The sequence below is a fragment of the Parasteatoda tepidariorum genome, chromosome 5 (assembly GCF_043381705.1).
Source record: "Parasteatoda tepidariorum isolate YZ-2023 chromosome 5, CAS_Ptep_4.0, whole genome shotgun sequence".
Classification (NCBI taxonomy): Eukaryota; Metazoa; Arthropoda; class Arachnida; order Araneae; family Theridiidae; genus Parasteatoda; species Parasteatoda tepidariorum.
Window position 1 is genome coordinate 59360203 of NC_092208.1, and position 14855 is coordinate 59375057.

Below are 14855 nucleotides of genomic sequence, written 5' to 3' on the forward strand. Positions count from 1 at the left end.
AAAGATTAATAAATTAATAATGATAACTGCAAGCAAAAAGAATAGGGTAAAAAATTTAGTAAAGTCAGTTTATTTTTCAAACGATTAAAAAATTGTCTACATTAAGTATTTTTAACATAAGATAAGTTGTTTCAAAGGACTAAAATTTCTTAAAATAGGTGTTGTATTTCTCCCAATCACCAAATATAGGAGTGCCTGGTGATTTAGGTATGAGACCTGCAATGAGAAAAGTTTAAAACAATAATTTAAAAAAGGATCTAAAATTAATGCATTGATAAATTAAAAAAAAAACAGCAAACTAATGACGCATTTATAATTATCTTAACAATATTTTTGTGGTAAAATATCCAGCCTGTGGTCATTTAAAAACATGGTTTTAAATATATGTATTGATAAATGAAGTGAAATTAGCATACTAATGAATTATGAAGCATTGTCTTAAATATTTTTGTGGCAAAATGTCTTATCCAGTGATAGATTAAAAACATGGTTTAAAATTCATGTATTGATGAATTGAGTGAAATTAGTAAACTAATGAAGCAATCAAAATTGTTTAAGTGGAAGATATCCAAAAATACATTTTTACCAGATCATAACTATATGCAAATTATCAGAATTGTTCAGATATATCAATTATATTTGGAATGCATTCAGTTACATTTATATTTATCAAAACAAAATTCAATTTACATTTTTTATAAACTTTTTCTTTTACACTTTTTATAAATTTGTTAAAATTTTTTTTGTCAAAGCATAACTAAGCAGATTAGTTTAAATTGAGTAAATTTGTTGACAACAATTTTACAAACAAAACAAAATTTCTTATTTGATTATTGTGCAATTATATATATTTTTTATTGCCAGTTATTCATTTCAAAATTTGAAAAATATTTAGCAGCATGCATTATTATCAGCAGCGTTTGTAGCTAACAAAAATTTGCGGCCAATGGTAGCCTATTCATTAAATTAGAGGGGCGGGGAGATATAAGCCTGTTATTTATTATTAGTATGCATTTTTCTAAAAAGTGTCAGCATTATTTTTTAAAAATTTTCAAGGAACGCCTCAATTTTGTATTTGTTTTGGAAAATAAAATGCCTGAAGTATAATGTTAAGTTTTTAACAATACCATGTCAAATTATTAACATTTGCAATTCCAGAATTAACATAAAAAAATACTAAAGAGAAAAAGAACTCTGATTGTTTTATTTAAAAAATGATAAATTTTTTCAAACTTTTGGGACTTACTTAATTACCGACTTACTATTGAGAGTTTTCTTCTGAACATAGCAAAACAATATTTCTGACCTCAAATTGAAAATTAAAAAGGTTAGGTTATGTTAGCAACTAATCACTTGGTATATGCTGTGATTAATAAAACAAGAAAAGAATATGGAAATAATTTATGCTGAAAAAATTATTCTAAATATATTGCAATTTTAAAACCATCACTGAAAAAGTGATAGTGGGCACTAATGGGTTAAAAAAGCTTGATATAAATAAATAGGACATTTCAATTTAAGAGAGCCATTTTGAATAATGAATTAAAGCATAGACTGAGTGCAACAAGGCAAAATTTACTGTCACTACTGCCACCATATGTAAATAGTAGTGATTAAAATATTGTTTTCCAGTCACCACTTTTTTTTTCCGAAAATGCTCCCTTGTGCGTTTTATTGCTATTGTGTTAATAAATATAAAATTATTATGAATATTTTTGAATATTCTTAAAATTTCTTTATTTCCATCTTGTTTCTTAAAATTTTGCTTTATTTTAGAAACCAACTTTATAATATTTACTACTTTAGAAATGCTCCAAAAGATATATTTTACATTATTAATATCAACAGATTTTCAATCATTTTAAGTTTTAAATTTTTCAAAAAGTGGCCACTTTAAAAATGTTATAACTGGCTGCTGAACAGTAACAAAATTTCGAATTTTAAGTGGTTTTTTCTTTATTAATGTTATGCTATGGGAAAATAATGGGTAGTGGGAAAGCCATATTCAGTAAAAAGAAAATTTAACTAACAAGGACACCCCTCTCAGGATGACCAATTCATTACCAAGAGTGAACACTTGAGAGTCATATCACTGTTTTTCAGAATAACAACACAAAAGAAATTTTGGTCTGCTATGCAAGAAAGCATGTAACTCAAAACTATGGTTTTCCACATGCAGGACAGCCAAAGAGTAAATTTAATTGAATTTAATCAATGAAATCAAGCTATTTTCCAGCAAATCAAAATGGTACTTCAAGATGTAATTCAATAGAATAACAGGGCTCAATAAGGGCATTATGCTCAAATTTGACAATACCAAAATACACTTTAAAAATTCTAGTAGGTATTGCACGATAATAAAATTCTATATTCAAGTCACAAATGAATTAGGTAAATAATTTGAGTTTCAAAAAACATTCTGAAGCAAATTATATCTTAAATTTAACCCTAACCAAAGGCTTTCTGCACATGCTTCATGGAATAAATTAAAAACATTTGCTGAATATAAAATTATTAATAAATATTGGAAAAACTTTAATCAAAACTTATGAGAACTAACATTTTATATCTTACTAAGAGAACAAAATGCTAACAATGCTCTTCTCCCTTTTGTTATTTTTTAAAATTTTCCCCTTAGCAATTCCAGTTGGTATATTTATAAACTTTCAATATAATTTTTAAAAACACTTAATACAATAAAACAATTTTTAAAAATATGTAACAAATACAGTGAAAAGTCAGATTATTGTCATCTCTTATTACGAACATCTTTTAATTCGTTGTGATTCTTCTATGAATAAACCAATATGTACCCTCTCTGCAAAGCAGACACTCCCATCACTGGAACCAGATAGTCATTTATGCCCTGAAGCTTTATTTTTAATCTCTTAAGACTGGACACCACTTTCTCTAAAACTCTGTTTGGAAAAAGCTATTCCTACTTAAAACTTCAAATAAATTAATAAAAAAATATATGTACCTTTTCACCATTTTTACAGCTTTTAAATTTTTTGCCTTATCTATAACTAATTGCCAGAACTAAAAATATTGTTAAGCTATTTCACTACTAAAGAATAAATTATTATTCTCTGATCTTCCTTTATTTTTGTAAGAAAGGAAAGAAGATGATGCCGCTCATGTGAAATATTTCAGACAGCAACATCTTTTTTGGCTTTTAATCTGGATGACACAGTTTCTGAGACACAACAAGTTAAAATGGTGCATTTAATGTTCTCGATTTTACTTCCTCACTAAAAGTTCCTTTCTTATTCTAATCAATTTGTCCCTCGTGCTTAATACAGCTGAGTTAAAAAAAAAGGAACAGAAATCTAATCATTGAGGTGAAGAATATGAATAAATTAAACATTAATTCAGATTCTTGGCAAATGATCCATTGTGAGTACCAGGGCTCGAAAAAACTCAGAAATTTTACCCGTCCCTGAGGACGGCTTGCCCAACTATATACCCGCCCTCTTTTGAAACTAACCCGTAGCTTCTAAATAAATAAAATATAATTTTCTCTTATTTATTATATATGAATTGCATAATGAATTAGTAGTTACTAGGATTACATTATACAGTAATAAAAGAAATACTAGTATACTAATAGTAACCTAGTATTTCTTTTATGAAGTAATTTATTTCTTTTATGATAATTATAATTTATTTTTAAAATTAATTTAAATGACGAAGGTCAAGTTATCTGGAATGTCAATTTATCCGAGGGTACTAAGTTTTTTAAATTAATTAAATAATATGACGTTTGCCAGTTCCACAATCAAGCCAATGATTTACAAAGGTTTCTGCACAGAAATCTGAATGAGGTTTTCCATTTAGGTAGATGTTCATAGTTGCGTTTAACGCTTCTTGTTTAAGACCAGTACGTACTGTTTTTTTTTTGTAAGTTCATTGCTGAAAAGCCCCTTGTAAGATAACCAAAATTGAAAATGTATCATGAACATTAACGGGAAAATGGCCGTCCGCTCAGACGTCGGACTTGCGAAATTTATTGTCCGCGGCGAATTTTTGACCACCGAGGACGGGCAGACGGGCTGTTTTTCGAGCCCTGGTGAGTACAGTAACTCTATAAGACTTGGTGCTTTACAGATACATTCTTTTTATTTTTCTATGCATCACCAGAGATTTACCCTCAGGGAGGTATTGCTGCATGAATGTGTCATAAATGATGATTCTAGAAACATTGATTGTCAAAAAAATGATTTAAATGTGAATTAAAATTGTTGAAATAGTTGCAAATAATGATGTCAAGAGTCATAATGAAGAAACTGATACTTAATGGATGCTTTTTGAAAAAGAACCAAAAGTGAAAATTTTATGTGATGCTCAAACTTGAATTGAAGAACAATGATATTTTTTATCATCTAAAAATTGTGAAATTGGTGCGAAAATGATAAATAATTTTAAAATGTGCTACGAAGATATAGTAAGTCACAGCTATTTAAAACAAATTTATATTACATCTTTCTTTTCAACAAATATAAAAAAGGCATGTAATATATATACAGTGAAACCTCCTGTTACAGACACACCTGCGAAACAGACTCCTCTCAATACACACATATTTTTCATTTATTTTATCAATCCATGAATCTTCTATGAATAAACCATTATGTACATTCTCTACAAAGCAGACACTCATCTTTGCCCTGAAATGTTATTTTTTATCTCTTCAAACCAGACACTATTTTTCCTAAATTAAAGAAGAAAAAAAAACTGTTTCTGCTTTAAATTGCGAAAAAATAAAAAATCAACTTTTCACCATTATTAAATTTTTTATAGTGCATGTAAATTTTTTGTCTTATCCATAACTAAAAATACTTTTAAGCTATTTAACTACTAAAGAACCAATCTTTCTCCTGTCATCTTGCCTTATCTTTACAAAAAAAGGAGAGAAAATGAAACTCCTATTCGATATCATATGACTAACTTGAATATTTGTGTTAATAGGAGAATTATATTCATTTATCTGTAGCTACATCTAGAATAAAGTATTTATATTAAACTTTTTCATATATTCTTTTTGTACAAAAAAAAAATATTTTTGAAAGTTTAAATAAGTGTCCTTGTGGATAGTTATTGTAAATGAATTATTTCTATATCATTGAAAATATTCAAAAAATATCAGGGTACCCTTACCAGAAACGGGAAATTTTTTCGGTCCGATGAGTATCCATTTAACTGAATTGAGGTTTCACCGTATATACATTAAATTTCTTCATCTATTTTTTATGCACTGTAAATCGTTATTATAAATTCTATTTTGTTGTAATCATTCTGAAAACAAACCTTCATAATTAGTGTACCCTTCCTGCAAATCGATAATTTTTTTAGTTCCAAGAGTGCCCTCTCAACTGAGATTTCACTTCAAAATAATTATTTCTATCAAGATTTTTTTTACTCCTAGAAATTAGATAGAAAGAAGAAAGTCATACATACCAGCCCTTTGAGCTAAAGCAACTGCTCTTCTAACACGAAAATGTTGCTTGTTACATAAACCTGTTATATGCTGGGGTATCAAAGTACCATCAGAGTTAATAAACTGACTTATAATTAAAATATCCTACAAAAGAAAACAATACTTTGAGAATACTAATTATAATATATTTTAAATGTATTCTAAATTCACTGTGCGCCAGTCCATAAGAAATTTCCAAGGATTGGCATTTTCTTCTTAAATAAATAAAAAAACATTATAAAATAATCATAAAGTATATTCCAGAATGTTTAAAGATTTGTTTCTTATTAAACTTAACTATTTACATTTTCTTTGGTCAATAATTCATATTTCTATTAATTAATTTTTGTATTAAAGTGGAACTCTTTATATGAAGATTACAAATTGTACCTATATTACTGCAAAGAGACATTGGCATGTCCATTCCAGTGGTTTGTCTATGGTTCACAAGATTGATATTATAATCTTTATTCTTCAAATATAATTTAAAAATTGATACCAAATATTTATTTACTAGCTGCCATACAACTTTTTTTTAGGAATTAAATGATGATTGTATAAAATTTTCTTTGTAATTAAAGAATTTGAAGTCTGGTTTACGCAAAGCATAATAAACTAAAGTTAACACCCTCAGTAGAAGAAGAAACTTAGTTTGCAATATTATTTTTGCTTTTTATTGCAATGAATTTTTATATTTATAATATTGCTTTAAAAAACTACAGTCTCTTACATAATTATTAAAATTTGCACTTAACACATGCTTGTATGCTAAAGGTTAAACACCATAGACATAAATTACTTTATTTCAATGTTATGGTATATATTGTTGCTTATTTGAAATTTTTTAAAATTAATTTTTGAATATTTTAATCAAGTTTTTTTATAAATCATAGTTTATTATTACTCTAATTATCTTTGATTAAAAATTTTTTTGCAAAAACAACTATACTTTTACCATAGTAGAGGAGAAAAAAAAAAGGTTTATTTTTTTCTATGTAATTATTTTGCTAAAAAAATTCTACAATTCTTTAACTAATTGCTTACAATAAACAATTTAGAAAATTTTAAAAATTTCAAATATATTGGTTAGTAATAGGTAGCAAACTATGCATGTAGCCGACTTTACTAATAAATTGATATTGAACTTTAATAAAAATATTAATTAATAAGAAACAAATGGGAATAAAATTACGCACTTAATAATTATTAACAATACGAGAATAACGATCATACATTTCTATGTAGAGTTTAGAAATTTTTGGAGCATATTTTAAAGTAAAAGGTGGTTTTTACATAAATCCCACCTTCTGAGTTAAGAAATGTGCACCAGTAATAATAACACAAAGTCATAGATATAATTATTAACATAATGAGAGAACAAGTAATGAACAAGTTTAAACCTACAACTGTGTCTCAAGTTCATTTAATTTATTCACTGAAGATTCAAAGATTTAGTATTTAGTAGGCACTAACTTATTTACTGTTCAAATATATAAAAATAAGCTCAAAGAGCAACATCCAAACACACGAAATTAGAAAAATGAATTAAAAAAAAAAAAGCAAAAACAAAAGTAAGTTAATAAGAGATAATATTAAGCACTAAAGCTGCTATATATAAAGCTAACTTATATATACATTTATAAACAAATATATAAACTGAAGGTTGCAGGTTGTGCAATAATTTGTGTTCCATAGAAATCGGAAGTTGAAAACATTAAAGAATTTTATTGAACCTATAAAAAAAAAATTACTCTAATCAACTTGTAATAATACACTAATATTACGTTTAGCACGATAGAGTAGTTTCGGAGAGCGTTTGGGGGACCCCAACGAAATTATATATATTACTTGGTTAATGAACTATTGTTCGGTAAGTAAGTAGGATATAGATATAAAAAGTTTCTAATATATATATTAGAAGGAGATAACCGATAACCTTCCACGAACATACATGAGAACTACGCCACTGTTTTAGAAGGCACATTTTTTAAAAATTCAGCTTTACATTCCTAGGAATAAATAAAGACAATTTATTTTTGCTTTGTCACATTAATAAATTTACAAGATTATAATAGATATTTAGCGACAAAAGTTCGTTTGAATCAATTCAATTTACATTAAAGATCAAAATAACAAAAAATGCAAGAATTTTCTGCGACATAATACAATTACCATAGAAAACAGACAACAAAAAATAAAAATAAATTATAAACTTACTGAATGTTTAAGGTTCTTAAGACCAAGTTTACATAATGGACAGCCACCACGATTCAAATTCAAAAGTTTTCCTTCTCTTTCTGATTTTACTTTCACACCCTCAATGACAATTTGATTTTCAGTTTCAGTTCTAACAACTACAATAGAAAAATAAGTGATTCAATAATTTTTATTAATTTAGTGGTAGTACTAAAGTTTTAAGGTCCTCCTACATAATAAGGAAAAGTTTCTGATTGGTATGTATTAGAGATACAAAGAAGGGCAGTATACAAAGTACTATCAACTGTATGAGAGAAATTAGGTATGAAACATGAGTGTCAGTATGACAGCAGCACATCAAGAGCAAGAGAAAGTTTATCTTATAAATTAAAATATCATTAAAAATTGAATAGTATTAAATATATTAAAAACTTAAATGTTCAGGTAAAACTATTGGGTCAAAATAAAAATTACTTTATACAGTTTCTTGAAATATTGAAATTTACTAATTTGTCATAGATGCATTTCCTATTTCTTTTAAAAACATATCACTGATTGAATTACATCTCCACACTTGGGACACATTGATCAATGTTAAAATTTTTTATAGTGAAATACAGTCTTTGTGAAATGACACCTTCATAACAACTCATTAAATGATAGGACTTGTTAGATCAATAATTGGATTAAGAGAAACAGTAAAGTCTAAATACTAGAAGAATTTCTATAATTGTAATTCATAGAAATTTGATACAATATTTTATTTCCAGTAATCACAATTGTTTACAGATAGTTCAGTTACTACAAATCCATACTGTTTAATTTTCAATTTGCTTTATTTAAATATTGAAATTTCGATAGGTATAAGATATTCCTCTCTAATCCATTCTTAATTTATTTCTAGAGAATGTTTTTTATTAATTAACTCAAATTAAAAATATTACATAATTATTTTTAATTTGAAACAGTTCAGAAATCACTCATGGCTTTGCCTTATACAATGACTATTTTAGTACCTTGGATGACACCATAAAACATTCTTAACGGTACTCACTTTATACTCTATCATGACAAACATGTTACGAAACAACTGTAAAAAATAAATGAGTCGTGTATTTATATCACTTTACTAAAGCATAATATAATTTTTAAGCTAACAGAATGAACATTTTCTAGACTAATCTTTTAATGACACTTTTCAGTTACCCAAGCACAAATCCCATCAGCTATTTATTATTAGTTTTTTATGATCTTTGAGGACTATTTCACCATCTTAAGAACCCCGTGGGGTCACGTCCAAGAGGTAGACTAACTAGATGGCTCAACCATATCGAAAATAACCTGAAAACACTAAAGATTAGAAATTGGAAGGGAGTTTCCATGGATAGGAGGAGGTGGCGTTTGTCAGCTGTTGAGGCAGCCAAGGTATACAAGGGGAGGGACAATATTTTATTTTTATTAAAGTGCAGTTTGGGTTGAAGACAAGTATTGGAACATAAAAATTAAAATATGATTTTATTTCGGCAAGAATCACACAGCACTATAGAGGAATATTTCTGTGATGGTATTTGCTTATGCCATGCCAGCTATAGATTAGAAAGGAGTAGACAATGTTTTTTCTAAGCATATTTAGAAGGGTTGCCCATCCTGCCTGCCCTTTGATCCAATAAATGTGACCTCTTTGACAGTTTTGTAAAAATAAGCTGCCATCCCTTAAAAACACTACCATTTTTTATTCATATTCCATTTAAATAAAATTAATTCACTGTTTAAATAATAATAACACACTGGTAAAATTATCTGTGTATATAGGTCTAATTTTGATTATTATTACAAATATTTACCTTGTTAGGATTATTCTCAACTGTTTAATTTTTATAAATTTTTCGTTTTTTGGGAGAAGTACATTTCGCGATCGTAACACTCGAACACGCCATCTGGGGAGAGACCGGTTTCATGCCTTTAGCGCTTCTCCCTTCCCTCCTCTTTTCAGTTGTATAGGAATGTACTACAATATTTTCCCTTTTCTTAATATTTTTCCTTTTTATTTAATAAAAATATTTTTTAAAATTTCCATGATACTTTTCTTTAGAACTATGTTTAATGTAGTTTTCAGTTCCATATAGTTTTTCAAGTTAATTACCATAGAAAACATACTCTCTATGACTTTGCACACGCTAATGGGGAAAGCATGTGAAGTGTTGCCATAGGAAAAGAGTTCTGCTCTACGCCACCTGCAGCCCATTTCGATCGCCATTAATGGAAGTGATTTGAAATGTTAATATTTTTTAAATAAATGCCTTTTTTTGAAAAAAGGCACCATTAAATGTTCATTTTATTATAATTTTCAAGTTAAATAATAGAAAAAGCTTTCAAGCTGCTTATCAATGAATATATTTTTTTTTTGAAGTTCACCTTTTTTTAAAAAATAAAATTATGCACAGAAATTGTTTTTTAGTATAGCTTTAATTAGTTTTTATAAACTACAAATTTTTCTCTTAATTTTGATAAAGAGTGAGAATTACTTATTGAAATATACACATAAAATAGTACAAGAGAGTAATTTAAAATTGTAATACACATAGATAATATTATACATTTTGATAAATTTTAATGGTATTAGATGAGTGCCCTTTCAAAACTCAAAGTGCCTCTATCTGTGGAGAAGCACCCTGCCCTTCTCTATTCCCAGGGAGAGCTCTGGAGTAGGCTTAACGTTGAGAAAGTGAAGCCATATAGTGTAGCTTGGTGAAAGGGTCAAATGCTTTACCACTATCATAATTATTAATAATTGAGAAAGAATTAAAAAGAAATTAACAGAAAAATGAAGTTTTTAACACCTTATATACCTAAACATTGTGAATATATGCTCAAAAAATTATTTTTCTTCTTTACTTCAACAACAGATTGATAACGATACAGTTGACTACCATTTACTATATTTCATTGGAACAAACCTTCAAATATAAAATGCACACTGAATTATTAAAAATTTTCACTTTTAAATAATGAACTCGACAATTTTTACTAAAACGATTCCTCCTAAAGAGTAGTAAATTCGTATTTTGAGTTTCTTTTATATTTTGATCTGAATATATAGTAAATACAACAAGCATTACATCGCTACCTTAACGTAACTTTTACAGTTGTTCAAGATACCTTTTGCATTTATTTCTTTTTGTTTTCAAACCAAGACACACAATCTTTATGTGTTTAACAAACATATTATAAATTAATTTCGATACACTTTTTTTCATAAAACTGTGATGTCAACTGATTTTGTGTAATTATCTGTAAATCTAAATCGAAAATTCAATTTAATTTCAAGTATCTATGACTTTTTAATAATATTTTGAATTCACAAAGTAACATTTCTCGGTAAGAATACAGTACATACTTTCTTTTAAACGATTCACAGAAGATATAGAAAAGGGACGAGTATATTGTTGAAGCAGTGAATACTTCATTAATTTCTTAGAGTCTCTAACAAATTGAATTAATAATTTTAATCCCATCTTAAGTTAGTTTTTAATGGCAATGAAAAATAATATCACAATACGAAATTACATATTTTTGTTGGAATTCATTTATTTACGATTTCTATGTTTACGATACTGCGTTTCTGGTTGCTTATTTCTTTTTCGGTTATTTCTTGCTCATACTAAAGTATCATTCTCACTGATAACAATTTTTTCCGCATTTGCCAACGCTCGAATGCGTCATCTGGGGAGTAGACTGGTTCCATGTTTAACCTCTCCTATCCTTCTCATCTTCTCAGTTGTATAGGGATGTACTACGATATTTTCCCCCTTCTTATTGTTTTTCTTATTTAATTGTCATATATTTTTTTTAAAATTTCCACGACGTTTTCTTTTAGAACTATGTTCAATGTGCCTCGTAGTTTCCTAAGTTAAAAGTTTTTAATCGATTTGAAAATCAAGGCAGAAACTAATAACCTTCTTTCTTGACTTGATTTTCAAATGAGTTAAAAACTTTTAAGTTCAGATACTATATGGAAATAGAAACTACATTAAACATGGTTTTAAAAGAAAACGTGGTGGAAATTTAAAAAAATATTTTTGACAAGTAAATAAGAAAAATATTGAGAAGGAGCATGCAGTACATTCCTATAAAACTGAAAAGAGGAGAAAAAGGGAAGGGTCAAGACATGGAATTGGTCGTTTTCCCCAAATGGCGGATTTGAGCGTTGCGATCGTAAATCAGTGGAGAGTTCTACTCTTTTGAAAACTAAAAAATTACAACCAGTGAGAAAGGCGAATGTGAATCTGATTGACCAGTTTTTTGCGGGTCTGTTATCCCGTAGCTTCTTATTAACAATCAAAAGATTATTTTTCTTAGGGAAGCTTAGCATTTATATTGCTTAAAATATTGAAAAGACAAGAGCAGTAAATTAAAAAGAAATTTTTTGGGAGAGGGATAAACAATGAATATTAACAAAGCTGGATAGTAATATTCGTGATCGCAACGCTCGAATACGCCATTGGAAGAAAAGACCGATTCCATGTCTTGATCCTCCTCCTTCCCTATTCTCTTCTTCTCAGTGATGTGAGAAAATACTACGCTATTTTCTCATCCCATAATATTTGCTCGTATTTAATTGTCAAAAATAATTTCTGAAATTTCCTCTACGCTTTCTTTTAGAATTATGTTTAATGTAGTTTACAGTTTCATATAGTTTCCTATTTTAAAATTAATCTATATGAAAATAAAGACAGAAACTATCGTACTTTTTTTCCTATGACTATTCACACGCTAATGGTTAAAACATGCGATGCGTTACCATATTTTAAGAGTACTGCTCTGCATTACCTGTAGCCCATTTCTATCGCTTACAGAGATTGAAAGAAACACACGCAGACAAGCTTTGTTTTAATCTGAATTATAAGCGATTTCATTAAAAAATCTACGCAATTTTACTCCCATTTTCCATAGAAATCCCTTTCAGAGATTCTCCAACATAATTATTTTTTTATGAATAATTGGAAAGGTAAAGAAGTGAGCTTTACGAATTTTCTTTGAGAAATTTTGCTATCAATGTCTTAGTTTTTTGAGGACGAAGGTCAGCTAAATTCAACTAGTTTCTGGACTGCATTTACGTTCAAAAAATACTACGCATTTTCTATGCAGATCTTAAGATCCTGTAAATTTAATGGAGGAGGAGATTGAGGTCGGATGTGTCTTTCCAACATATTTCAAACATTTTCTATTGAGGTAAAATCTAGATTTTTCTGTGGCCAGGAAAGGTGTTGGAATTTCGAACCAATTTCGTAGAATTGTGCTTTATTTTAAATTCTTTAAGTAAAGTCTGAAATAAAAAAGTTACACTTTTTCAAAAAAAAAATTCCAAAATGTTAGCAAAACCTATATGAATTTTTAAAATCTTACCACTTTCTGCTATTAAGAAATTCTGATTTATGAATCTTGAATAGAATACTAATAGTAATTTTTATAAATTGGTGAAAACATCGAATTCCCCTTTTATTATTCGTATAAATATAGAATAAGCATAGAAACTGAGGGATTAATATTATAATGTTTCACAAAACATAGAAATATGCTAATCAAATACTGATAATACTGTTACAAAAAAATAAAAAAATCAGGCATTTAATGCCTTTTTAGTCACCGTGACCAGGCCTCCAAGGTTCTTTCTCTCACCTTCGGTGTACAATTCAACATTACACGATACACTTGATCTGCCAATATGTCTAGGTATTGCATGGCAATGTGTCAACTCTCAAGAAACAATATAGAGCATCACATCCATACCAGCAAAATGAGTTTCACATCATGATACCTACACCAGACTCTAGCTTAGTGCGAATAAGTCAAGATAAGTTAATGGCTTTGTGGGGTTCTCGCCAACTTGAACGTCTTCTATTCAGGGCAAAACTAGGTGTTGCATGTTCCATCCATATCCATAAGAAGAAACACAATTTTAATTGCAAAGATGTCGGAAGCAGCCTTGCAATTAATTTCTGGTATTTCGGTCAGAAATGAGAACTTTTCTCACAGGCATCCGACTATACATGAAAATTAAGATGGGCCGATTTTTAGTTAAAGAAAATGAAATGGCCTTTGATGGGAAAAATTGTGTATTGGTTTCAAGTATTCGATACCAGTACACAACTTTTCCATACAAACTTACTATATAGTAAATGATAATAAATAAATAAATGATATAATTTATTTTTCTAGATTTTTATACGTGAAAATTTTTAACCGTCGGCAGGGGAAAAACCCTTAATTTGTAAACATAAATATCATTATATCACATTACATGTACCTGCTCATCCAAGCCTTTGAAATTTGACGAAGATTGACATTTTTGTCCTTTGAAGCAGAGTTTCATTTCAACATATCTTTAAAATTTAAAGTCATTTTTAAACTTTTTTTATTTTCTGTAATAAATCTACAGAATGTTTTATGATTGAACTTAATTATAAAGAATAAAGTATCCGACAACTATCATCGTGCTATCTGCGTCAAAGGGTTAAGGACGTTTTACTGTTTTCCTCTGTATTGAAATAATCCAGAATGCACCTCAAGTAGGAAGGAATGCGCCCAAATTTCACCCTAGCATCGGTCCAATCTTCAAACCAAGTATGGATACTTTTTTTTGTGATCTAACAATCTGCTTCAGTAAATTTAACAATAGAGGAAAGAGGGGTAAGAAAAAAATTTACAGAAAAGAGAAGATCTAGCACTTCAGAAGGAGAGTCCAGCTCTTTGAATACGAAATTGATTCTAAGAACTGCTAGTTACGGTGTGCTATATCAGAAAAACTACTTACAGGGTGAGCAATAAACTCAGATTTAGCAGTTTATCATATGCACTAAGATCCAACGAATGAGGCATAAGAAGCAAAGTGACCGTCCGTGAGGTACGTCACCGGTGAGCAGGTTGTTGGACAACTCTACATGTATGGTTGGGTACGCTGCCCTCCCGCACCGCAATTTTTTTAATTTTCTTATGGTGAAATGGGCTAGCAGATTTAATCAGCATGGATGATATAAATGTATTTTTAAAGAAATATCTTAATTAATAATACAGTACTGCTTATCAATAGCATAAAAATTCAGAACAAGCCAATAATTAATGCTGTTTTTCGCAGCTCTGTCTCTGTCTGGAAAATAAAAGAGCCACAGTTTAAGTGCCTAAC

General features: G+C 28.6%; 1 protein-coding gene across 1 annotated transcript; it reads right to left on the minus strand.

Moving 5' to 3' along the window:
* Positions 1-54: 54 nt before the first annotated feature.
* Positions 55-11295, minus strand: LOC107440527 (mitochondrial ribosomal protein S18A). Its single transcript, XM_016053483.3, has 4 exons — positions 11070-11295; positions 7694-7830; positions 5458-5581; positions 55-216 (listed from the first exon to the last, which is right to left on the minus strand). Exons 1-4 carry the CDS (start codon positions 11185-11187, stop codon positions 140-142), a joined length of 456 nt encoding a protein of 151 aa, XP_015908969.1. The 5' UTR covers positions 11188-11295; the 3' UTR covers positions 55-139.
* Between the last annotated feature and the right edge of the window lie 3560 nt (positions 11296-14855).

What these genes read in the sequence shown, in the direction of transcription:
- LOC107440527 (XM_016053483.3), bottom strand. Translation starts at nt 11,187, where the DNA reads ATGGGATTAAAATTATTAATTCAATTTGTTAGAGACTCTAAGAAATTA. An exon ending in TTAAGAACCTTAAACATTCA is followed by an intron (nt 5,582 to 7,693) that starts GTAAGTTTATAA and finishes TTTCTTTTGTAG; the next exon opens with GATATTTTAATTATAAGTCA. An exon ending in TGCTTTAGCTCAAAGGGCTG is followed by an intron (nt 217 to 5,457) that starts GTATGTATGACT and finishes TTCTCATTGCAG; the next exon opens with GTCTCATACCTAAATCACCA.